We start from the raw sequence: 26,744 nt of genomic DNA on the forward strand, positions 1-26,744 counted from the left end.
GATAATAAATCAAAGGGGTTATGAACCATTTTGACAGCTCTAAATCTACCAATTTATCTTGGCATGCGACAGTTATTTACGTCTTAATTGAAGAGCTTAATTTGTAAAGAAATTTAGGCTATATCTAAATACTCTATAATATATCGAAGAATAGGCGCGTACATCATGAAAGGAAACAACGTGAATTTAACAAATGTATAACTCTAGACAAAAACAATGCTTGTAGTTGGGGTCTTATAAGTTAACAATGTTCGGTTATAATAATTATCATAATATTAATGAAATAACATAATTCCACACAGGTGAAAATAGTGATGTTGGTGTTTAAAATATTATCCAACTTAGCCTAAGTTTCAGGTTATACAAGCCAAGTCAATAAACTGAAGGGTAAAAATACCGGGCGAGTTGGCCGTGCGGTTAGGAGCGCGCAGCTGTGAGCTCGCATCCGGGAGATAGTGGGTATCGAACCCCACTGCCGGCACCCCTGAAGATGGTTTTCCGTGGTTTCCCATTTTCACACCAGGCAAATGCTGAGGCTGTACGTAAGGCCACGGCCGCTTCGTTCCCATTTCTAGGCCTTTTCTGTCCCATCGTCGCCATAAGACCTATATGTGACGGTGTGACGTCAAGCAAACAGAAAAAAAAGTAAAATTCACAGCGCCAAAACACATTCCTGCATTGAACGACTAAAATGTCACCAGGACACTTTTCTTGCCTGATATGCTCAGCTTGTTAAAAGCCAAATGTAATTAATGTTATTGGCTTTACGCCCCGCTAACTACTTCTACGGTTTTCGGAGACGCCGTTGTGCAGGAATTTAGTCCTGCAGGAGTTCTTTTACGTGCCAGTAAATCTACCGACACGAGGCTGACGTATTTGAGCACCTTCAACTACCACCGGACTGAACCAGGATCAAACCTGCCAAGTTGGGGTCAGAACGCCAGCACCTCAACCGTCTGAACCACGCAGCCCGACTTGTGAAAACTAGATGAAGTCATATTTATCTTTATCATGTTTAACTTTTTCTCTCCACAAAGATATTTAATTCTCTTTCATGGGCCTCGGAAGTGGGTAGGCCAGTTTTCCCAACCATAAATATATATTTTTTGGGGAATGATAGATTATAGCCCTATAGTACTATGATCTTTCTTTCTTTCCTTCTTAATCAGTTTATCATTCAGGGTTGGTTTTCTCTCGGACTTTGCGAGGGATTTCACCGCTACCGCTTCAAGGGCAGTGTCCTGGAACGTTAGGCTTTGGGTATGGAGACGTAACTGCTGAGGAGGGACATTACCTCGCCCAGGCGGTCTCACCTGCTATGCTCAACAGGGGCCTTGTTAGAGGATGGAAGGATAGACAAGGAAGAGGGAAGGAAACGGCCGTGGCATTAGGTGCCTGGAGGAGAAGTGGGGAAAATACGAAAAACCACTTCGAGGATGGCTGAGGTGGGATTCGAAACCCCTCTACTCAGTTGACCTCCTGAGGCTGAGTAGACCCCGTTCCAGCCGTCGTACTGTTTGTTTTCAACTTTCATGGCAGAACCGGGAATCGAAACCGGGCCTCCGGGAGTGGCACACATTCACCACTACACCACAGAGGCGGACTAGTACTATAATGCTACCTATATGTTTATGTTAGTGCTGAAATCCGATTTATTTACTAATGCTGAAAGCCCGAAAATATAATTTTATTCTTTAATATGGAAATCAGTCTAGAAGGAAATGTTGAAAGTGATGTGATATATATCCAGGTTCGTTGTTATCCTAATACTATGGGTTACAGAACATTGCACGTATATAAAAGACGCCACTTACAAACTTGCTTTTTATCCGCGAATTTCTGCGGCCACAAAAGTCACTATTTTTCAAGAATGATGACATCTACACATGATAGATTGTCTGACTGTGTTGTTTTGAACCTTTCTTCTGTCATTTCGAAGTTATTCGCGATCATGAATAATAAACAGTCGGCTTTTAGCAACGGCTGATGCACAGTGGCTGGTAGAGCTGCATGCGGTACTGGATCGTGACGTCACAGCGCGCCGCTTACGTCAGAGGCCGTTTCACTCGCCTTGCGGAAAGGCACTATTAAATATTTTTTTAATGGTAGAAAACAAGGCAACTTACCACAATGCAATACGTTTACGTACTATTTCATTGGTGTACTTTTCAAAAAAAATATCTGTGAAAATTATGCATGTTCCCTATTGGTAGTATTTGAAATTTGTTGGAATTTCAGTTCTCGGATCTTTCTTTCTATCTTTGTTTCCTTCTTTCTTTCTTTCTTTCTTTTTCTAAGGCTTTTTCCCACACGTGTGGGGTCGCGGGTGCGAATTGCGGCGCACGTGTGGATTTGGCCGTTTTACGGCCAGATGCCCTTCCTGACGCCACCCTGTATGGAGGGATATAAGCACTATTGCGTGTTTCTGTGGTGGTTGGTAGTGTGGTATGTTGTCTGAATATGATGAGGTAAGTGTTGGGACGGACACATACACCCAGTCCCCGAGCCAGAAGAATTAATCAGAAGCGATTAAAATCCCCGACCCGGCCGGGAATCGAACCAGGGATCCTCTGAACCGAAGGCCAGTACGCTGACCATTCAGACAACGAGACGGACAATATCAGTTCTCGGATCTGAAGAGAAAAAGAACTCCTTGATGATGCTTGTTGTTTTAAGGGGCCTAACATCGAAGGTTATCGGCCCCAAAGAACTCCTTATACAGAGTGTATCAGAACTATAGCAAAGCAAAGTCACTTTCGTACAGGCCATGAAGGCCATTGGAGGAGTGGAAGGTAAAGGCTTCCACCATTGTTAACCTCGGCACGTGATGGGGTAGAGTGGTCAGCTCTACGCCTGGCCGCCTTTGCCCCAATGAATTAACTCGGTACTCATTTTTGGTGTAGGCTGAGTGAACCTCAGGGCCATATGCACCTCCGGAAGTGGAAATCTCGTTTCTTAGATTTTACGACTTCCTGACGGGGATTCGAACCCACGTCATTCCCGGCGAACCGAGCACGCCTTTACCGCCTCGGCCAGGCAGCCCCTTATCAGAACTCTACCGACAAAGAAGCAGGTATGCTCTTCGTGTTGTGTTAAGGACGATGGTACAATCGGATTGGTGGAGGAAACTGTTCTTGTTACTTTGTTGCTTCCGAGAGCGCGATTCAAATGAACGAACTCGCCGTATTTCCTGTGCCAGAGCACAAGCCGCTGCCGTGCTTCAGGGAAGAGAAGGGGAGGGAGGGGAAGTGGGGTGTTTGATGGAGACAGAGATAATGCTCTGGGCGTATCCACAAGTTTCCTCGTTGGACTCACACAGGATTGCCCTTGTGTCTTACAAGCAATATCCACGGTTTGTTTATTAAACAACCGTAACTGCACACAAGAACACGCTGTAATTAAGACACATTTATCAGTCAAGGAATGCACCAGATCGTTTCTCCTCTCGTCTGTTGGTCGCAGAAACGTTCTTTGTTTTTCTTATTTTACTAGCGAATGGACGACTAAGGATCACGCTACAACTTTATTTATTTCTCTTCCTGCGGACTTTTCTCTGTGTCCAATACTCCTTCATGCGTTCGCTGGCCTGCTTCCGTTGTTCATCTGTCCAGGCTCTTCCGGTCTTCTTAGTTCTTCCTGCGGCTTGAACACCTTCCAAATTCTTCAGTGTGTTCCTAAACGTATTCCTTTCTAACAGCTGGTCTTCCAAGATGCTTAACCTTTCCATATCCTTCTTCGTTTCCTTAATCCATGCTGTAGTAGTCTTTTTTCTCCAGAAGTAATCAAATATCTGTTTGGTAAATCTGTTTGCGTTCATTCTGTACAGATGTCCAAGAAATGCCAGCCTCCTTTTTTCATGGTCTCTGAGATTCTTTCCACCTTCTGATAAACTTCTTTGTTGTTCCGAAGGTTCCATCCGCTTCCAGTCCCGGACAACTGCCATAATTTTTCTGAGGATTCTTCTTTCCAGAACTTCTAGCTTCTCCAGCTTGTAGTTCATGGACACACTGGCATACAGGCATTCTGTTTTGACCACGGTGTTGTAATGTTTTAATTTGGAATTCCAGGATAATTACTTCTTATTGTAGATGTTTTTTTGCTCTTTAATTTCTATTTAAGGACGACACACACACCTAGTTTCTGAGCCAGTGAAAATAACCGATTAAGGTTCAAATCCCCAACCCAGCCGAGAATCGTTCTTTATTATTTAACACGTTCGAAGAAGCAACGCTGTCGCCCCACGATTGTGTATTCCTTCACTCACAACATCGTAAATGGAATGAAATACTGAATTCCCCCTGTGGGTGGGGGTGGTAGAATAACACCCACGGTATCCCCTGCCTGTCGTAAGAGGCGACTAAAAGGGGCCTCAGGGGATCTGGCCTTTTTAGCGTGGGTTGGCAAGCACGGGCCCTCAGCTGTGTCCTGGCATTGCTTCCACTTACTTGTGCCAGGCTCCTCACTTTCATCTATCCTATCCGACCTCCCTTGGTCAACTCTTGTTCTTTTCAGACCCCGGCGGTATTACCTATGGAGGCCTAGGGACTCTTTAATTTTCATGCCCTTCGTGGCCCTCGTCTTCCTTTGGCCGATACCTTCATTTTTCGAAGTGTCGGACCCCTTCCAATTTTTCTCTCTGATTAATGTTATATAGTTGTACTTCCTCTTAAAACAATAATCACCACCACCACCACCTGAAATACTGAACGAAGGAAACAATACGCCCAATGGTTTGATTACATTAGATGTTCAATACGCACTCCCCACCCGCCCCTCCTATTTCGATGCACAGTTAGAACGGTGTAGTAGTGACTTTGGACTCTGTTCAGGATGTGTGGTGTATCGCGAATGACCTATAAAGCTGCCTGTATTCTTGGTACAAGTTCATCTTCTCTTTGTACGCGGTTCTCATAGTAGTCAATTTGTGCACATCTAACTGTAGACTGCCTTCTTGGGCTGGGAAGCGACTGCACGGAGCGCACGAGAAACATGTGCATTTTTTTTAATTTTTAAAACTTTTTCCATCATTTTTCTGCTTTATTATTTTGTTTACTAGCTTTGCTCTTTAATTTATATTTAAGGACGACACACACACCCAGTCCCCGAGCCAGTTGAAATAACCGATTAAGGTTCAAATCCCCAACCCGGCCGAGAAACGAACCTGGGTCCCCTTGCACAAAAGGCCAGCGCGCTAACCATTTAGCTATGGAGCCGGACAAAACTGTACATTGGCTTCTTTGCCAATCCGATTGCATCATCGTTCTTAACCCGAAGAGCATTCTTGACATTTTGTCGGTATAGTTCTGATACAGCCTGTATATATTAGATGTCTTCCTGGTCATCAAACCGTATTCCTAGGAAGAATTTTGTCCTGGGCAGGAATAGACCATTGTCAAAAGGCGTTACATAGATTTTCTGGTGGGATAACATTGTTTTGTGCGGGAGAGTTTTGACTTGTAAGAGCACATTGCAAATTAATACTGACTGAATTTGTTTATTACCGACATACAGCCCCATAAACCTGATCCAGTTGCTCACATTAGAACTCAGTGACACCGGGCAGCCATACGGTGTCAATTTGAAGTGAAATACTAGTTGTCCCTTCACCTTCTACTTAATATATTTCCGCGACTCATGACTTCTCATTAATAAAACTTCTCCAAAACAAATAAGAGCATTCGAATTGTGATTTTATCGTTAGAAATTTCCAATGATACTTTGGAAAATATATGCATGCTATACAATACATTTTAATCCGTAATTATGATTTACTAGTGTAGCTACGTAATTCTACATTGTATACTGAATTCTAGATTAAGTCGTGTAAACGCTGTGAATGAGATTTTATTAAATTGCATAACAGCATATGTATTTAAATATTAAAATTCTGACGCCTGCCCCTAAACTACCATTTTATCCAGCCTGCATAAAGTTATTTATAGCCTAGACTGTAGTGCTTTTTCCCGGACTTAACACAGATTTTCATTTAATTCTGCTCTCCCAATTTGTCGTGGCTCGGTATTGATATGGACTTAGCAACAGAAGTGTAAATTCATGAATATCCCTGTTATCATAGAAGATGAGGTAGAAAAGTATAAGACATAAACGATAGAAAATTTAATTCTATATAATTTTAGTTATATAGTATTTATCGACAGGTCCAGTATTTTCAGAATTGAATTTAGGCCTTCCTCTGAACTAAACAAAATGTTTATAGCCTAGATTGTAGTGCCTTATTCCCTGACTGTACGTACCGATTTTCATTAAATTCTCTTCAGACACTTTTTCGTGATGTACAGACAGACAGACAGACAGACAGACAGACAGACAGACAGACAGACAGACAGACAGACAGACAGACAGACAGACAGACAGACAGACAGACAGACAGACAGACAGACAGACAGACAGACAGACAGACAGACAGACAGACAGACAGACAGACAGACAGACAGACAGACATGATGGAAAATTAAAAGTGCATTTCCCTGTTACTGTGGACACGACCGATTCAGAGTGAGCAATGCACAGATAAAACTCTTATTTTATGTATATTTAGACTAAATACTAATATTTCAGTGTTCTTCAATATAGTTATCAATAGAAATTGCAAACAAACGATCTGTTTTCTCTCAACTCAAGGGTATATATCTGTAAAAGATCCACGGGCTAATTTTCAGGCAATCTGCAAACAGCATGTTTGTATACTTCTTATGCCCCTTTGCTTCCTGAGAGGCTATTTTGATGGTTGTCTATGAAAGAAAGTATCCTGCAAAGGGCTTCTTCTTAAGGAATATCGTTATCCTTCAAATGTAAGTGTTGCGATGGCGACACTTCGTAATTACCTGCAGTCTTATCAAGTTTGGATACTGTCTTGATTTAGTTCCATGACACGCTAACTTCGCATTATTCATAGATGATTTATGTGGCTTTCTAGGTACAAAAATGATTATCTGAAGTTCTTTCACCTTCTAGAGACATCCTTAATCACAAGGCCTGTGTCTGCACGGTAACTAACATAATTTGACTATGGTATGAGATACATTGACAAAATTCATACTTTACATGACCGTCCAATTTAGTTTCTGCAATATTTCATTTGATGATGGTTTTTGCTGTTGTGCTTAACTACATCCATTTGGAAGGTTGAATGGCTATACCCCGTTTGATAGTCTTGTCCAGGTAGTAGCGGCGCTAAGAAGCGCCCCATCGTTTCCTTATATGGAAAGTTACAAGTTTATTTCGTAGTACAAGGTTGTATATTATTACAATGAACAGCAACGAAGATAATAATAATAATAATAATAATAATAATAATAATAATAATAATAATAATAATAATAATAATAATACACAATTTAGTTGTCATATTCGAAGGAATTAAAGTAATACACTTATATGGTACGAACACACACACACACACACACACACACACACACACACACACACACACACACACACACACACACACACACACACACACACACACACACTCTCTCTCTCTCTCTCTCTCTCTCTCTCTCAATCTCTCTCTCTCTCTCTCTCTCTCTCACTCACTCCCTCTCTCTTTCTCTCCCTCACACAAGAAATTGTAGTAACCGAAACACGCTGACCATCACAATATTAAGAAATAATCTCGTTCCGAGGACCAAATAATTTACTACTCAACCGTCCATCGTAAGCCTACTCAGCTTCACTGACTGCCGAGAGTTATAAACAGGCTCGAAACTTCCGTATTATTTAGAGTTTAGATAAGGAGGATGTCTTTGTTATCGCATATTCGCTGACTACTGAATTCCCAAAACTGGCTAAGCCTTGCTGATTGTTGTGAGTGGCAGCAAGGGATGCTTATTATTGGAACAGGTTTGGAAACCCACATTCTTTCAAGAAATAACTACCGTACTCCTATTGACGAAAGAAGCTCTGCACTACGACGGCCTAAGTTTGGAATATCACTCTGTAATACAAATGATACTATGTTGTGTGTTGTACCTTTATCAATATGTAAAATTATTCTCCAGCTGCTGAATTAAGAAATAGTTATGGGCCCCTCATAACCCATCAGGCCCCCCGCCCCGCGGGATCTGCGGGGTCCTTAATTCCACCACCGTGTCTAGATAAACAACCAGAAAATCTAGGCCGTACAAGGGTACGGTGGGAGTGAGGACCAGTTTTTTTGCAATATTTAAAACGTGATCGCCTCGATTAGGATATGGCAAGAAAAAAAATCATTTTCCAGATTTTTCAGAGGGAACGTTCCCAAATGGGCAAGAGTGAGTGGACCGCAATGTGATCTAGGAAAAGTAGTAGAGTTACGTAAAATGGATAATATAATGACTACAACTGAAAATGTTGCTACTATCTGCAACTCTCAACTCGTCGTTGTTGTTGTAGTCGCTTTACGTCGCACCGACACGAACAGGTCTTATGGCGATGATGCACTAGGAGCAAGAACGAAACAACTGTGGCCTTAATTAAGATACAGCCCTAGCATTTTCCTGGTGTGAAAATGGGAAACCACGGAAAACTATCTTCAGGGCTGCCGACAATGGGGTTCAAACCAACTATCTCCCGAATGCAAGCTGACAGCTATGTGACCCAGACCACACAGCCACTCGCTCGATCAGTTTTATGTTTTAGGCCTCCTCTGAAGCCTAGTCAGCTGAATTATTTTTGAACAATTTATTATTAAGTTCCTACCCGCCTTTATTTTTTCATTGCACTTTCAGGGTTGGTTTCTCCCTCGGACTCAGCGAGGGATCCCGCCTCTGCCGCTTCAAGGGCAGTGTCCTGGAGCGTGAGACTTTGGGTCAGGGATACAACTGGGCTGGAGGACCAATACCTCATCCAGACGGCCTCACCTGCTATACTGAACAGGGGCCTTGTGGGGATTGGGAGATTGGAAGGGATAAACAAGGAAGAGGGAAGGAAGCGGCCGTGGCCTTAAGTTAGGTACCATACCGGCATTTCTCTGGAAGATAACTGGGAAACCACCTAGAGGATGGCTGAAGTGGGAATCGAACCTCCCGAGGCTGAGTTGGCTCCGTTCCAGTCCTCCTACATCTTTCCAAATTTCATGGTACAGACAGAAATCGATCTCAGGCCTCCGGGAGTGGAAGCTAATCACACTAACCACTACACCATAGAGGCCAACACTCGCCGTTATCCTAACCACAAATACCAAGTTTATGAAAATTTACCACTCCATTTTCCCGTGGTGTTTTAACAGAAAAAGAGACATAGCCATTATTTATCCTATCGGGTATAAAAACCTAGTATCCAGCTAATGTTCAAAAAAGTAAAGAGAGAAAGACGAGTTTACATACATATAAATGAGTAAACCCAGAAATGTAAGTAGGCCCCTACCTCGGTGGCTGGATTGAACCCAACTTGTCAGAGAAAGCAGCCCTCTCCGCGAGAGTTGAAATGAAATGGCGTATGGCTTTTAGTGCCGGGAGTGTCCGAAGACATGTGCGGCTCGCCAGGTGCAGGTCTTTTGATTTGATTCCCGTAGGCGACCTGCGCGTCGTGATGAGGACGACAAATACACTCAGCTCCCGTGCCATCAGAATTAACCTATGATGGTTAAAATCTCCGACCCTGCCTGGAATAGAACCCGGGACCGCTGTGACCAAAGGCCAGCACGCTAACCATTTAGCCATGGAGCCGGACCACAAGCCGGAACTGCCTGTCGACTGACTCAGAACATCTACAACAAGTGATACCTGTCAGGAAACCTGAAGCTGAATCATCTACCTGGAAGCCCTGTATGTCATGGAGTGTCTGTCACTACATAGAAAAGAAGGGAAACGTTTGAAGTCACAATTCAGAGCTCTAGACAAAGATATACGTTGTATGCCATCAAAAGTAGGGGAGATTTCTATAGTCATATGGCAAGATTTGTTTACCAACGGCCTAACAAACCGCCTGTTCATCTTGTGACAAATAGAAGGAGAGTCCATACCACATGAATGATGGAAGCTGAGAAAAACATTAAGAAACTGGTGTTGACAGACTTCCAAAATAGAAAGACTGTAACAGGTCTTGAAGAAATTCAGTGAAAAAGAAAAAGAAAAAGTAACCCCTCGTCGGAGGAGGGGGAAAAAGAGAAAATGCAACGATACAAGGCCAAAATCAAAGCCCTATAGTCGAACAAGCCTGATCCCAAATAGACCAAACCAAACCCCATGGCGCAATATTCCCGAAGGACCTCGGGGTTTCAAACGACCGCTGCTCAGTTCGAAGGACTGCTGAGTACGATGTTGTCGTGTGGTCGGTATGACGAATCCTCTCAGCTGTTATTCTTGGCTGTCTACATCGGGGCCGCCATCTGACCGTCAGGTGGCTCTTGAATTGTAATCACATATACTGAGTAGACCTCGAACCAGCCCTCAGATCCAGGTGAAAATTCTTAACACGGCCAGGAATCCAACCGAGGCCTCTGGGTAAGAGGCAGGCACGGTCCTCCTACACTGCGGGACCAGCTGATTCCAGAGAAGAAGAAGAAGAAGAAAAAGGAAAAAGAAGAAGAAGAAGAAGAGAAACCTAAAGAAAGGTAACTATATAGTTATATCGTATGAAAGCAGAATGTGCAGGGATTTAAAGTGGAAGGTCTCATTGATTCACTCGCTAAATGGTACTGAATTCAGTGGCTATGTTATGCATTATTGTAGAAATTGTATGCCTTCGTCATGCTAAGGACAACAGCGCTCCCAGGTACAGCAGACTGAAAGTTTGGGTATCAACATGGGAGATGGCACACATCTACATTCGCTACGTCACGTTTTCGGGGTATTTTTGATACAAATAAAGAGGGAGGAAACACCTGTCAGAGAGCGAGAGATGAGCAAGAGAGAGGGAAGTTCTGTGCCCAACCAATAGAACAGAATACTTTTACGAATATTGAGGATATGAATGCATGTGTACGTACAGGCCTACGGGGAAGATCATAAAAGCTTCTTTCATTCATTCGTACAAGCAAATAACATTACCTCGAGCTCTGCTAACATTTAATCCTCTCAGGTAGGAAGTTAATAGAACGACGTGATTCATGGGCTCCGGGACGTCGGAATGTAGCCGAAGTCGATAAAGAAACTCTAGAATATTAGCATTTTAATAATCATCATGAGGATAGGATTGAATAAGTAAGAGGATAGTGAATTAATTTCTCCCATCGAACAGATATTTGAAGTGCTGGAGTCCCTGGCTTAAGCTCAGCTCCGTGCATTATTATTATTATTATTATTATTATTATTATTATTATTATTATTATTATTATTATTATTATTATTATTATTATTATTATTATTTAATCAACAATCCAAAAGCTGCATGGTATGTTCATACATTCTTCTTCTACCGCTTTTCTTACACCCTTTGAAATTGTGGGAACGAACTGTGACGTGCATGTGGATTTGTCCCTGTTTTACGACCGGATGCCCTTCCTGACTCCAACCCTATGTGAAGGGATATAATCACCATTGGTGTTCCTTTGGTGTTCCTTTACCACTGCTAATAATAATAATATTAATAATAACAATAATAATAGTTTTTACATCTTGATTTACGTCGCACCAACAAAGGTCTTATGGAGACGATGGGATAGGAAAGGCCTAGGAGTGGGGAGGAATTGGCCGTGGCCTTAATTAGTCTTTTGGAATTTAGATCCGCAGGAGTTATTTTACGTGCTAAGCTGACGTATTTGAGCACCTCCAAATACCACCGGATCGAATCTGCTAAGTTGGGGTCAGAAAGCCAGCGCCTCAACCGTCTGAGCCACTCAGCCCGACGTAGCGTGGTGTGTTGTCGAAATATGAAGAGGAGAGTGTTGGGACAAACACAGACAGACAGTCCTCGAGTCAGAAGGATTTATCACACGAGATTGAAATCCCCGATCCTGCCGGGAATCCAACCAAGGTCTCTCTGAACAGAGGAGCTCAACGCTGACCATTCAGCCAAGGAGTCGGACCGGTATGTTCATATATTGCTAAACAGAATTACGGTGTTTGGGTCATCGCCGGGACAATTTTTCTATAGGGATAATCAACATCATGTGTGTTGGTTATGTGATTTTCTCCTGCGGGAACCATCAAGCAAAAATTGATGAGACATTCCGTGAATGGTAGATTTGGGTTCTAGTCTCGTAGGCGTACATACTTTGATCGAATACATTTAAATTAAAGCATAAATAACAATGCTATTTGCTTTACGGTCCACTAACTATATTTACGGTTTTCGACGACACCGAGGTGCCCAAATTTAGTCCCGCAGGAGTTATTTTGCATGCCAGGAAATCTACCGTCACGAGGCTGACGTATTTTAGTACCTTGAAATAACACCGGACTGAGCCAGGATCGAAACTGCCAAGTTGTGTGGTCAGAAGGCCAGCGCCTCAACCGTCTGAGCCACTCAGCACGGCAAATTAAAACAGATGCTGAAATCATCGTAATTGTAAAAGCTCAATATTCCCCGATTATAAGTTTCATAACAATGACAAACTATATACCACCCCTCTGTGATCACCAAACACAGTATCCCAGTAGAACAATGTCTGAACCGTGTCCTGCACCAAAGAACTTACACAGTTTTGGAACTACTCGCAAGTTGCGTACAATGAAGTAACAGTTACGTAAACATCAAAGTTTCTAATAAGTTTAAATTAGTTTTGTATACTTTGCAGGTGGCGAAGACAAAGTGTTACCAACCTCGTTAAATTATTCTCGCACTGCTGCTCACATAATAAACCGCTTAAAATAATGTCGTTACGTATGGCATAGTGTCTAACAAGGGACTGGGGAGGTAACAACATGACGTTCAGATCCCATTCTGATCAATATTCCATGTCCATTTAAAATAATAATAATAATAATAATAATAATAATAATAATAATAATAATAATAATAATAATAATAATAATAATAATAATAATAATAAGTCTCCATGGCTCAGGCGGCAGCACGTTGGCCTCTCACCGCTGGATACCGTGGTTCAAACCCCGGTCACTCCACGTGAGATTTGTGCTGGACAAAGCGGAGGAAGGACAGGTTTTTCTCCGGGTACTCCGGTTTTCCCTGTCATATTTCATTCCAGCAACACTCTCCATTAACATTTCATTTCATTTATCAGTCATTTATCATTGCCCCAGAGGAGTGCGACAGGCTTCGGCAACCGGCACATTTCCTATCCGCGCCGCTAGATTGGGGCTTCATTCATTCCATTCCTGACCCGGTCGAATGACTGCAAACAGGCTATGGATTTTCATTTTCAATAATAATGATAATTGTTACGGGGTTTCCGTGGCTTACAGAGGATTAGGAAACGCCTGGGTTGATGGCTGGATAAGGAATTACTTAGAGCAACTTTCAATATAAAAATATTTGGAAATTTTATTTCTTTCCCTTCTTTGTATGGATAGAAAATTGAATGAATAACAAACAACGGAACCAGTTATTAATGAGCTCGTCAGCTCTCAACAATATTATGGACTTAGAAGTCCTGAAATCAGATACAAAATTTAGCGATACTTAAGGAGATATTAGTTTACGTATAGAGGAGCATTATTGCTCCGGGCAGGTGCGGATATTTTACAAGAGCAAGGTTTGCTCCTAGCGTTTAAATTACACAGGAATCCAAACTCCAAAATACCATAGTATAGCCTCGCAGAGGCAAACAGTTCCTTTTGAAGCAATAAAAATTCCACCTCACGTTAAAATGTTCATGTGCAGTTGCCCCGATGTGGACTTATTCATTGCTCAACAGTTACATTAGTCACTGTTCCCAAAGGGAACTAACACAAGGGAATATTTACACTCTGAAATAATTAAACAGGGATAATTGCCCATACTACGCGGCCTTAATGGTAAAAAGAAAGGGATGCAAATAACCGACCAAAAACAAAAGGCAAGGAGGCGAAACACCTGCACTCCTTATAGAAATTGATAGAGAGGTGGTGGTGGTGATTATTGTTTTAAGAGGAAGTACAACTAGGCAACCATCCTCTATATAACACTAATCAGAGGAAAAAACGGAAGGGGTCCGACACTTCGAAAAATGAAGATATCGACCAAAGGAAGACAAGGGCCACGAAGGGCGTGAAAATGAAAGACTCCCTAGCCCTCGCAAACCTAATAGCGTCGGGGTCTGAAAAGAACAAGAGTTGACCAAGGGAGGTCGGAGAATATAGATGAAAGTGAGGAGCCTGGAACAAGTAAGTGGACGCAATGCCAGGACTCAGCTGAGGGTTCCGTGGTCGCCAACCCACGCTCCAAAGTTCAGAGCCCCTGAGGCCCCCTTTTAGTCGCCTCTTACGCAGGCAGGGGTACCGTGGATGTTATTCTACCGCCCCCATCCACAGGGGGATGATAGAGAGGCTAATCCTATACTATAAGGTGTGACTAAAGGGGAAACATTTAAGGCCGTGACAAGATTAATGAAATTTTGTAGTTTGAAAATGTTGCCACCTAATGCGAGGTTGAATAGGAAACGACAGAGGGTCATCACTCTTTGTTCTCTTACATTGCATATTTCCCAGTGGGGAATAGAACCATAGTCCTCACACTTAACCGAAAATTCTACATTGAAACCACCAGTTTACAAAATTACATTAAGAGAAAAGAGGTTGAAGCCTTCCTCTCAAACTATCCGCAGGAGCTATCACATGTCTAGGTAAATTTTTCCATGAACTTGTGCCGCTGTAGCTTCCTCACGGAGACCTCGCCCCTGCCTCCCTTAGGTCAAGTCGCACTCCCAAGCATTGGAGCAATTCAAACAAGACGACCCTAAAGCGCCCTGCTTTTGTAGTTCCATAAGGGGAAGTTTCCAGAACTCTTTGCTGACAGGCTGGATTCCTGTACACATCCCCGGTTTTAATGGGATAGAGAACATATTTCCAAGTATCTGATAGGCGGATTACAATCGAGGAGAAACCAGCTGAAGTGTTAGGAACGTCGGTACATTAAAAAAATTCCTCAGAACCAGGTTTACCAACTCCAAAATAACATTACCAAGTAGTTGCAAATCGATGGTCTAGTGGTAGACGACAAAATCTTTGGAAGTTTACAAGTTCAAGTCCGTTGGCATAGATGCCTTAGGAAAGGCACGCAGTTTAAATAGCTGGGGATAGTGTACCCCTGTTGCAATAATAATAATAATAATAATAATAATAATAATAATAATAATAATAATAATAATAATAATAATAATACCCGTGTGGGGATTTACCGGTTACCTCAATCGGGCGCGTCCCACTGGAATTGGGGAAGCTCGCTGGCTCTGCCGCCAGTAGAGTCAGAGGGTAGTAGGGAAATAAAATACCACCGTGAAAAAAAACTGGTCCCTTGCCAGGGGTACGGCGAAGACTGGTAAATGACCAGAAGCCAGAAAACATCTTGAGGCAACCTCTAGGGCTAGCAACCCTAGTTGTAAAAGGATGGGTACCCGTCCGAAGCAAAGTCAAGTCAAAAAGCATGATGGCACAACATTTCAAGAAACATACCCCAGGGGGGTAAATCTTCGGATAAATCCCTCGTCGTGAATGCCACGGCGCACGAGTCTCGTTCGGATTCTGGGGGAGACTCGACATCATGCGAGAGACGAGTCGGAGCGTCTCGGTGTACCCCGAAGAGTCAAAAACTCAGGCCAAAATCTAAAACCTTTCTAGCAACTTTCAACATAAATTCACTTACACAAACTGGCAAGCTGAAAACCCTCACCAAAGCTCTTCACGAAAATGAGATATCCATAATGGCCCTACAGGAAACAAGGTACCCAGATGAAGAGATTTTTGAATCCGAAGGCTACTGATTTTTCAAGAGCAAAGCGCAAAGAGGAATCCTCAATGGAGCTGTGATGCTTGGAACCGCGTTTGCTGTTAGAACCAAGATCCTTAAATCGGTTGCAAATTTCGAACCTGTGAATGACAGATTGTCTATACTCACAATTAAATGCGCGAACAAAACCTACGCCCTAGTTAACGCACATGCTCCTACAAACGATAAGAACAAGTCTGATCCAGACGAAGTTGATAATTTCTGGGACCTACTGGATGAAAAATTAAACAAAATCCCCAAACACCATGTCAAGCTTCTTTTGGGTGACTTCAATGCCCAACTAGGTCGTGAACAGAAGTACAAGAAAGTTATAGGAAATTACCCTGCTCACAAAAGAACCAATCCCAACGGCAAAAGACTGGTGTCCATTTGCGAAAATCACAACCTGCAGGTCATGTCGACCCACTTTCGCCATTTACCCGGAAAGCAAATAACTTGGCGTTCTCCCGTCCAAACTCTCGGAGAGTTCCAAATTGATCACGTTGCAATCTCCAGGAGAAACAGCCCTGAGATTATGAATGTGAAGGTAAAGAAAGGCATCAATGTGGCCTCAGATCATTATATGTCTCTTATCAAATTCAAACCAATTCCCGCAAACACAAGGAAGACAACCAAACAGATCACACGCTTCGACAACGATAAACTTCGGCAAAGGGTCGAGCAGTTCCAGGAAAAGGCTAGACCAAATGACTGTGACTTTAACAAAGCCAAAAGTCTCCTTGCTGAGGCCGCCAAAGACGTTGCAGAAATCAAGAGAAGCAAAAAGCATGCCTGGTGGAATGATACCTGCGAATCAGTCCTCCAAGAAAGACTCAATGCATGGAAACAGTACTACTCCACGAAATCAGAAAATTATTGGGAAACTTACAAAACCCAACGTGCCCAAGCAGCTAGGGTGTTCAGAACTGAGAAACGTAAATACGAAAAATCTCTCATTGAAAATATAGAACAAAACTTTAGGAAGAATGAAAGCAGAGAGTACTACAGAGCCTTCAAACGCAAACTCACTGGCTATAAACCACCATCTCTATGCTTTGAGCGAAAGGATGGCACACTGGCGACGTCAAATGAAGAAAATTGCAGCATTCTGGCAGATTACTTCAAGAATTTACTTAATTGCTCTAAACCGCAAAGCGCCATTGAGACCAAGGAACCCTTACTCAGGTATCCAGATTCCAGACCACCCGACAGAGATGAAATCAAGCGCCACATTGCCCGTCTCAAAAATAACAAAGCGCCGGGTGAAGACTCAGTAGTAGCAGAACTATGGAAATATGCCCCAGAGGAATCCCTTGATATCTTGCAAAAGCAAATAGAAGAAATTTGGAACAAGGAGACCCTACCCGAAGATTGGAAAATAGCTTTGATCCAGCCACTACACAAAAAAGGCAGCATGAAGAACATCAACAACTACAGAGGAATATCTTTGCTACCCGTGAATTACAAAATTCTATCACTTGCCATCCTGGAGCGTTTGGAAGCACAAGTCGAACATGAAATAGGTGCATACCAAGGAGGGTTCAGAAAAGGTCGCTCAACAGCTGAACAGATACAAAATCTCAAAACGATCATCAGATATTGTACACTAAGGTCCAAGCAGTTTGTGTCTGTCTTTGTGGACTTTAAGAAAGCGTACGACTCCATTGACCGGGAAGTCCTGCTAAACATCTTAAATGAATTTGGAGTTGATTTGAAACTGCTGGCATTAATTAGAGCCACCCTGACCGATACAAAATCCAAGGCGAAGTTCCACGGATGTCTCTCGCATTCCTTTGACGGGGTCCACTTAGTAGAGGGGTGTTCTATTCCCACCTCGGCCATCCTCGAAGTGGTTTCCCGTGTTTTCCCACTTCTCCTCCAAGAAAATGCCGGGATGGTACCTAAATTAAGGCCACAGCCACTTCATTTCTTCTTCTTTGCCTATTCCTTCCAATCTTCCCATCCTCCACAAGGCCCCTCTTTAGCATAGCGGGTGAGGCCGCCTGGGCGATGTACTGCTCCTTCTTCGCAGTTGTATCCTCCCGATCTAGGATCTCACGCTCCAGGACACTGCTCTTGAGGTGGTAGAGGTAGGATCCCTCCCTGAGCCCGAGGAAAAAGACAGCCCTGGACGGTAAGTGAATTAAGAATGAAAGATGATGATGATGATGATTAGGGCCCGGATGTTAATGCAGTAATAGGTTAGAATGCAAACTAATTTGTTTAGTAGGCAGTGTCGGCCACCCGCTCTGCCATAGTGTAGCAATAGTAACATAAATTATAGGGGTTGTGATGGTCCGTAACCCTAAAATTTATGCAAACCCCATATCATAATCGTTGTGAAGGTAGACTATACTTGTCACTCGCTTCAGTAAGTTTGCAATCTAGCCTATTACTGCATAAACATTGGGACCTAATGATGATGCTTGTTGTTTAAAGGGGCCTAACATCGAGGTCATCGGCCCAAGAAACAAAGAAAAAGATAGGAAGAAATAATACTTTTCTTTCAAGAATGAGAGAAACATGGGCGCAATGGACGGCAAACAGTGGGATTTTACACAAATAATAACAATAATAATAATAATAATAATAGTAATAATAATAATAATAATCATCATCATACAATCAGAATGAGTATATTACTCTTCAGAGGCTTTGATTATGAGTAGAGAGGAGAATTCGTCCAGTTAGTAAAAGGTGAACGCAAGACATCAGGAAATATTTTAGGTAACAGGTGGGTTGACGGACAGGTACTATTGAGATCTAATGAGGAATAAATACAGCAAGGTAGAACTAATAATATCATCAACTGAAATGAAATTATTACTATTCTACGGGCATATATTCCGTATGGCTAATGAATGACCAACTGACTATGCATTTCTGCAATTTCACAAGACAAAATGGTGACAAAATTGACATGGTTCTAAGAATCTATGAAAAGCCTGAGACAGATCAGTATCCCACAAATGGCTTTGGATATATATTAAAACCTATCAGAGTTAATCAGAGTCGAGAAAACGATGAATGGCCTCTGCCAGATGAGGAGAAGTAGGGGACTGATCGATTGACTTAAATATATATTGGCAGGATGTGAAAGTAAGCAGACGAACTAGATCTAGCTATCGAGAATGAGATCGGTCGTTAACACGCAGAAAGTTAAATAATTGTTTTGTTTTTTTTTGCTAGTGGCTTTACGTCGCACCAACAGAGATGGGTCTTACGGGGGCGATGGAATAGGAAAGGCGTAGGAGTAGGAATGAAGCGGCCGTGGCAAGCTAGCAGCCGCGCGCTCCTAACCACACGGCCACCTCGCCCGGTGGGTAAAGATTGGTTGTGGGAAGAATGCCCTAATATATAACCAACTGTAGCCTTCGCGAATTACATCGTTCTGATAACAGAATCAGTGGTAGACTGATTGTCTGTGTATCCCATGATTGTACGTTCAAACCTCGCAAAGGTAGTCGAAATTTTGAAGGGCAGGAATATATTATTATTATTATTATTATTATTATTATTATTATTATTATTATTATTATTATTATTATTATTATTATTATTGCGAGTCCTTGGACGAATGGTCCAAGTACTGATCTTGTATTCAGAGGACAGCTGATTCGATTCCCGGCTGGGTCGGAGGGTTTAGCTGCGTATGGCTAATTCCTCTAGCTCGGGGACTGAGTCATTGTGTACATCTTAATCCACAACTTCATTTGCATACAGTATACCACACTACCAACCACCACAGGAACACTAAGTAGTTCACAAAATTTTGGGGTAAATAAGGGCATTGAATCGTAAAACTGGGCCAAATCCACACGAAGTATCGTCCCTATGAAATACGGAACAAGGCTGGGGCGAACAAGAAGGCTCCTGTAAATATCGTAATGCCTATTAACCAGGAATCTAAGGTAACACAATATTGTGAAATATTCACCAGGTTTCGTAAATGAATGCCCTGCCGTTTTCACGTCATACTTTAACAATTCTACATGCATACATACAGTGATCTTCTGGAAGGAAAGATGCTGGTACTCAGCGTTTAGGTAATAATAATAATTTTGAGTGGCTATTTCTAGCTGAGTGCAGCCCTTGCAAGGCACATCCTCCGATGAGGGTGGGCGCCATCTGTCATGTGTAGGTGACTGCGTGTTATTTTGGTGGAGGATAGTGGTATGTGTGGTGTGTGAGTTGCAGGGATGTTGGGGACAGCACAAATACCCATCCCCCGAGCCATTGTAATTAACGAATGAAGGTTAAAATCCCCGACCCGGTCGGGAATGGAACCCGGGACCCTCTGGACCGAAGGCCAGTACGCTGACCAGTCAGACAAGGAGTCGGACACCGTTTACGTGCTATTACAACACCTTTCACACTTCTATTACACACTACGATATACCCTCGTCGTCACCATCCGTTCTCTTTATCTCTCTCTCTCTCACACACACATACACAGTAGCTTTCTTTATTTTTTCTTTTTTTGCGAAAGTGTCCAACGATCTTGCCCATTATTATGAGAATCTGTTTCCTTTTGACTCCGCGAATCTTCGGTCATAATTTTGTGATCCTATTCACCACGTGGAATTTATAATTTCTAATTCTCTTGCCTTCCTTAGTTTGCTCATTAGCATGAAGTAAGTAATTATTTCATTCATTTTGAATAATCATTGCACTGATTTAACTTACTGTAGATTTATTCGGAACTCACGCATGTTGCAGAACGCATATAGAAATAATTGTCTCACATTGGAAACAATCGGTAAGTGATCACAACTTCTTGTTTGCGGCTGCGTTACCAACCTATGAAACATGTAAGCTTGTTACCACTATGCGAGATTAAAAACTGAAAATTCAATTCGTGAACACAGTATCCACTTTTGGAATATTTATAATAAATAAATAAATAAATAAATAAATAAATAAATAAATAAATAAATAAATAAATAAATAAATAAATAAATATCTTACAAATGGAAGGATTCCAAGGGAGGGAGGAGAGGAAAACAGGCACAAAGTGGACTGAAGACAGGAAAAAGAAGCACAGTGAAAGAATACTGGAAGAAAAGGAAAGAACAACTAAGGAGGAAGAATTGAAATTGTAACGTGGTCCTTTGAAGGCCGGAACGCAAGAATAAATGAATAAATGAATAAATGAATAAATAAATAAATAAATAAATAAATAAATAAATAAATAAATAAATAAATAAATAAATAAATAAATCGCAGTTCTTTTTTAAAACTTGGAAAAGGAAAGTGCCGGTACTGCGTAGCCTAGCATTGCGTACCGGAAGAAAGAAAATGCAGTGCGTACATACAAACAAAAATTGAATAGATACTGAACAGGAGGTCCCAAAGGTATGTTACAGGTAAAAAATATCTAGTCAAACAAAATAATCTTACAATTGACGGGCTGAACGTAAATTTTATTTGTAAGTTTACTAGCTGCCGCTTCATATTTTTTGAAGTCGACTTCACTTTGTTGTCTTTCATGTTCTGTTTCCCTTATCAAGTACTTACGAAGTAATTTAATTGAAACTTGCTCTTGTACTACAGAAGAAAGACAAAGCTACGTGTTGTAAAATTAACAGCCTGATGCACATGCTTATGAATATAAACGACCTGGAGTTCTTAACATTAATTTCACACCAGACTCTAGGGCTCTATTTTATATTGTATGCTACATAACGTACGTTATATACTATTTTGTCTTTATTATATCTATTTTCAAGGCATATATTATTCCGTTGGAACACTTTCCACCACGAAAACATTTTATAATTTTCGAAGCAGAAGCGTCTTTTATCCATCAATAATTACAGTGTAGTATAAATATAGCTCTAACCATTACACCTAAAACTAGTCTAAACTGAACTCATGGCTCAAGGAGCCGAAATACCTAAATGGAATAATGGAATTGGCATTTTGGGGCTGATTGCATTTTATGGTAACCATTATACCAGTTATAATATTTTACATCAAGGAGGGAATAACATCTGGAATATCCAGTTAAATGGCAGTGGCATTACCCTGATGCTGCCTGACTGATCAATCGTCACAATATCATGGACAAATGAACAACTCAATCAAGGGTCTTAGAGTGACAGTACCTGCAAAATAGAATGGAGTACTCCCATCTCCTAGTTCCCGATGGCCTAGAACTGGGGACATAGTACTCTTTTATTGCAGTTCATCAAAGTAGTTTGACACATGCATTGCATTTTCCTCTTATAATTATTTGATTATTACTACACTAAATATAATTTATTTTGTACTAGACGTTAACAATGCTATATTCTGTAGCTTATTGAATGCTTACTTTCGTGTCACAAGTCTTTGGAGTATCCTACCATTAACAACACGCCTTACTTAACGGCTTAATTAAGGCTAAAAGATAATGACCCGACAATTCAACAATTTATATATTACTACATTTGATATTATATTTAACCCACTAGTAATTATATTGTATTCATTATTCTAGGACACGCAGGCCTCTTATTCAACTTATCCTTCATTCTTCCCGTTTGTATATGTTTTGATGTTTTTAATTTCCTTTTCCCTAGGGTTGCCATAAGGTTCAGGATGAAATTCAGGACACCAACATCGACAAGTTCCAAACATAGGTGCCGACTCAACGTTAGCACTTGCCTCCATGCATATAGTGGTACGGGGACACAATCGCCTTTTTGCTCCCGCAAAAGTATTTGATATATTCATCCTTGTCCCCTGCTCAAGACCAAAAGTTGGCGCCTGTGGTTCCAACTAGTGTATTTGGGTAATTTTAAGTGAACTGTCCCATCCGTTCTAAAAGACACACTTGTTACATGATGTTAATGTTAAAGATGAAATATAGAAGTAACAAAAAATATACTTCAAGTAAAATACCTACATTACAGACCACTCCAAAGTTAAATAATATTAAATGTTATTTGCATAGATTTTAAATAACAGATGGGGCATTCCCTTTCAAAAGCATTTGTGCAAAATTTTAAAATAATTTGCTCTGATTTTAAAAATTCAGGACATTTAAGTATTTTTGAAAGTCCAGTCAGGACGTCGGGACACATGCTCAAATTCAGGACAATCCCACTTTTTCAGGACGTACGGCAACGCTACTTTTTCCACATACTTTTTAAAATACAAAAATTTACTATTCTTCCCAGTGTAAACCACTCTTTATTTAATAGTTTAGCAGTTGTATGTAATTCTCTCTGCTTATTTCTATTTTTATTTTATATTCAGTTCCCAGATATTTTACTCTCCGTGCTTCGGTTGTCCTACAAACTCTTAACAGACGCGCTTCTTCCATTTCTTCTCTACAGAGTAGACACTGATTTTCGTTATTTCTCTCCCTTTGATCCTTACTTTTATACATTCCAATTAGCCACCCCACCATTCCCCTCATTTCTCTGTTAGGAAGCCTTTCTCTCCTCATTACCATATTTTGTATAATTTTTACAAAATTCCAGTAGTGTCCCTTTAGACAGTAGCCTACCTGTAGTTACATCTTAGGTCTTGGATCTTGGATAACAGCTGAGTAGTCTAGTACCTGATTAAGAGAATCCCAATTTTATTTACTATTGCTTACGAGTGGACATATCGAACATATTCTAAATCGTGTTTAGTTTGCAAGAATTTTCCGTTCCACATGTAGTTTACAAACCGTTCGAGCTGGAAATTCATAGAGTTTTAGTATCCTTAAACAGGGTGGAAAAATCCATTTGCACTAAAAAATACAGCTAGGTGCAGACACACATTTTTATGGATCTACCGTTTGTGTGTGTCCCTCCACGTCCGATTCAAAGGTTTGTACGTCACCATGTCATTTTGTGCAACCGCTGCAGCATAACAGGTGTGATCGTTTGAACGCCGTCTTTCAGATGATCGTTATTCTCGTATCGCCGGTTCCGCACTTCTTCTTTAACAAGACCCCTGAGGGTAGTATCCGGTGTGGTGAGGTCCGGGTTTTGTGGAACCATATCAATGGGTTGGGAAAAATCTTGTGATCCACGTCCGATGCAGCGGTTCGTTCAACCGTCTGTGGAAACTCGGAGCAAAATGTGGCGAAAACATGAAAGGCGTAAATCTAGTGGATAGCGGGCCACCTAACTCTGCAGATTGTTTATAAGTTGACTTTATTAGTGATCGTTCAACTGATTCTGCCACAGCAACACAAGTGTCGGTACGAGTGCTTGGTCTCTCCATCACTTTCCATCGCAAAAGCGTTCTCTTCCGTTTTCCGCGATGGCGACGGTTTCCCAAAACGCACAGCGAGGTCTCTAATAACGTCTTCCATTGTTTTATGCGTCGCCGACATTCCTGAGGCCAGCACTGAATTCTCTTGTATCTACCATCATGTTACTGTCCTCATTAAACCGAGCGTGAATAATAAATAATTATGAAAGCTGTTTTCGGCTCAAGAGCATAGTTATTAGTAATTATAGGGGGCATTTAAGAAATGTTTACACATTACGTTTTACTATTGGGATTTTTCCCACCCAGTATTGAGAAGTCGCAAATGGACTATGTGAGTTATAAATCTCCACTTCAATATCAAAAGAAAAGGAATCGTTGGAAAATTCTATGCAAAAAACCATATATTCAAGGTAGCACCAAACATAACACCATATTGCAAGAAACGAACGTATGAACGAGGGCAGGATGGAAGAGAAGGAGGAAAAGGACAAGAAACTGATGGAAGTAATTGAGAATGGAATGGTGGGACGTAGGAAGGGAGGTAGGGAAGAAGAGGGTTTGGAGGAAAATATAATGGAAGAAGGAAGGAAGGGGAAAAAGGAATGAGGGATGGAAGGGGAGCGAGTAAGGAAGGAAGGAAGGAAGGAAGGAAGGAAGGAAGGAAGGAGGGAAGGGACATTAGTCAGAAAGAAGGAAGAATGTGAATGTATGAAGGATGAAATAGAGGGAAGATGGAAGGAAGGAAGAGTGGGAGGGAGGTAGAGTGGAAGGATTGAGAAAAATGGATCATGAACTTAAAAGCTAGTTGTTGAGTCACCAAAGATAATTAAAGTCAACGTGTTAAGGGCTATATTCTCTAAATTGTTACGATAAACCTGGAAGTGCATAGTATTCTCTTCAGTTCAATACAAAGTTTGTGCTGGCAAGTTGCTTTACGTCGCACTGACACAGATAGGTCTAATGGTGACGATGGGGCAGGAAAGGGCTAGGAGTGGGAAGGAAGCGTCCGTGGCCTCAATTAAGGTACAGCCCCAGCATTCGCCTGGTGTGAAAATGGGAAACCACGGAAAACCATATTCAGGGCTGCCGACAGTGGGGTTCGAACCCACTATCTCCTGAATACTGGATACTGGCCGCACATAAGCAACTGCAGCTATCGCGCTCGGTGCAAAGTCTGTCTAAGAAGTCAGATGCTTATATGTTTTATACAGGTACAGACTCATTATGGCAAAACTGTGACTAAATTCCTCATCAGTGAAATCCTTAAATTCGCCGAGAACGCAAATAATACTCACAGCGTACCAAAGGAACGGGAAATTGTTGGACAATAGCCTGAATTAAGGTACAACTCCGGCATTTGCCTGGTGTGAAAATCGGAAACCACGCAAAACCATCTTCAGGGCTGCCAACGGTGGGGTTCGAACCCATTATCTCCCGAATGCAAGCTGAAAGTTATGTGATCCAAACAACACAGCCTCTTGCTTGGTATTATTATTATTATTATTATTATTATTATTATTATTATTATTATTATTATTATTATTAAAAGATACATTGTCCTTCTAATATTTACAACAAATTTGTTTCCTCGTTCCAGGCATAGAGGAGGCTCACAGAAACGGACAAATTGCCTCCTTGATAGGTGTCGAAGGAGGTCATTCTCTGGGAGCCAGTCTCGGTGTACTTCGAGCCATGTACGACCTGGGAGTGCGGTATCTCACACTCACTCACACCTGTAACACGCCTTGGTGAGTAGCCACACTAGTAGTTAATCAAACAGGCCTAGAGGAATAATCCTTAAAATTTTAATGATGACAAGTACACGAGATATGTAATTTTAGTAAGCAAATAAAAGTTCCAGGTTAATTTAATCGTTCGCCTGAAAGTCCAGATTTCAACAGTCTCTCAGATCGTTTTAACATCAGCCTTCTTCACCGTCCAGATTTTTGAGGCACGCAATAATACTGTTAAAAAATTCAGGCAGAGTCCTCATACAAAGTAGAGGACCTGTTGGCGCACAGTAATTTGTTCTTCAACGCCAACATGATAAACTTGATTAGGCTTCTAGGTCTGTCGCGTTTCCATGTTAAATAGGTCATATTTACAAAGAGTCTTCCATCCCCTCTGTTTTCCAGTTGATTTATAATGATACAACATGGTCGGAAACAATGCTAATTGGGTATATGCGCGTTAGAGGGTTGATCATACCGATAATTAATTTGAAAAAAATTCGTCCGCCTCTGTGGTGTAGTGGTTAGCATGATTAGCTGCCACCCCCGGAGGCCCGGGTTCAATTCCCGGCTCTGCTACGAAATTTGAAAAGTGGTACGAGGGCTGGAACGGGGTCTACTCAGCCTCGGGAGGTCAACTGAGTAGAGGTGGGTTCGATTCCCACCTCAGCCATCCTGGAAGTGGTTTTCCGCGGTTTCCCACTTCTCCTGCAGGCAAATGCCGGGATGGTTCCTCACTTAAGGCCACGGCCGCTTCCTTCCCTCTTCCTTGCCTACCCCTTCCAATCTTCCCATGTCCCTGTTCAGCATAGCAGGTGAGACCGCCTGAGCGAGGCACTGGTTCTCCTTCCCAGTTGTATCCGCCGACCCAAACTCTACAGCTCCAGGTCACTACCCTTGAGGTGGTAGAGGTGGGATCCCTCACTGAGTCCGAGGGATAAACCAAACCTGCAGAGTAAACAGATTAAGAAGAAGAAGAAGAAGAAAATAATTCAATATCTCACGCTGTTG

The 26,744-nt window shown here is 41.7% G+C and overlaps 1 protein-coding gene across 1 annotated transcript in view; it reads left to right on the top strand.

Moving 5' to 3' along the window:
• The window catches only part of LOC136876168 (dipeptidase 1), a 602,180-nt gene that overhangs the window by 351,357 nt on the left and 224,079 nt on the right, over positions 1-26,744 (top strand). The window contains exon 8 of the mRNA XM_068228333.1: positions 25,601-25,751. Coding sequence (XP_068084434.1) covers positions 25,601-25,751 — 151 coding nt within the window. The remainder of the gene's footprint in view (positions 1-25,600; positions 25,752-26,744) is intronic.

The sequence above is a fragment of the Anabrus simplex genome, chromosome 6, assembly GCF_040414725.1.
Source record: "Anabrus simplex isolate iqAnaSimp1 chromosome 6, ASM4041472v1, whole genome shotgun sequence".
Lineage (NCBI taxonomy): Eukaryota > Metazoa > Arthropoda > Insecta > Orthoptera > Tettigoniidae > Anabrus > Anabrus simplex.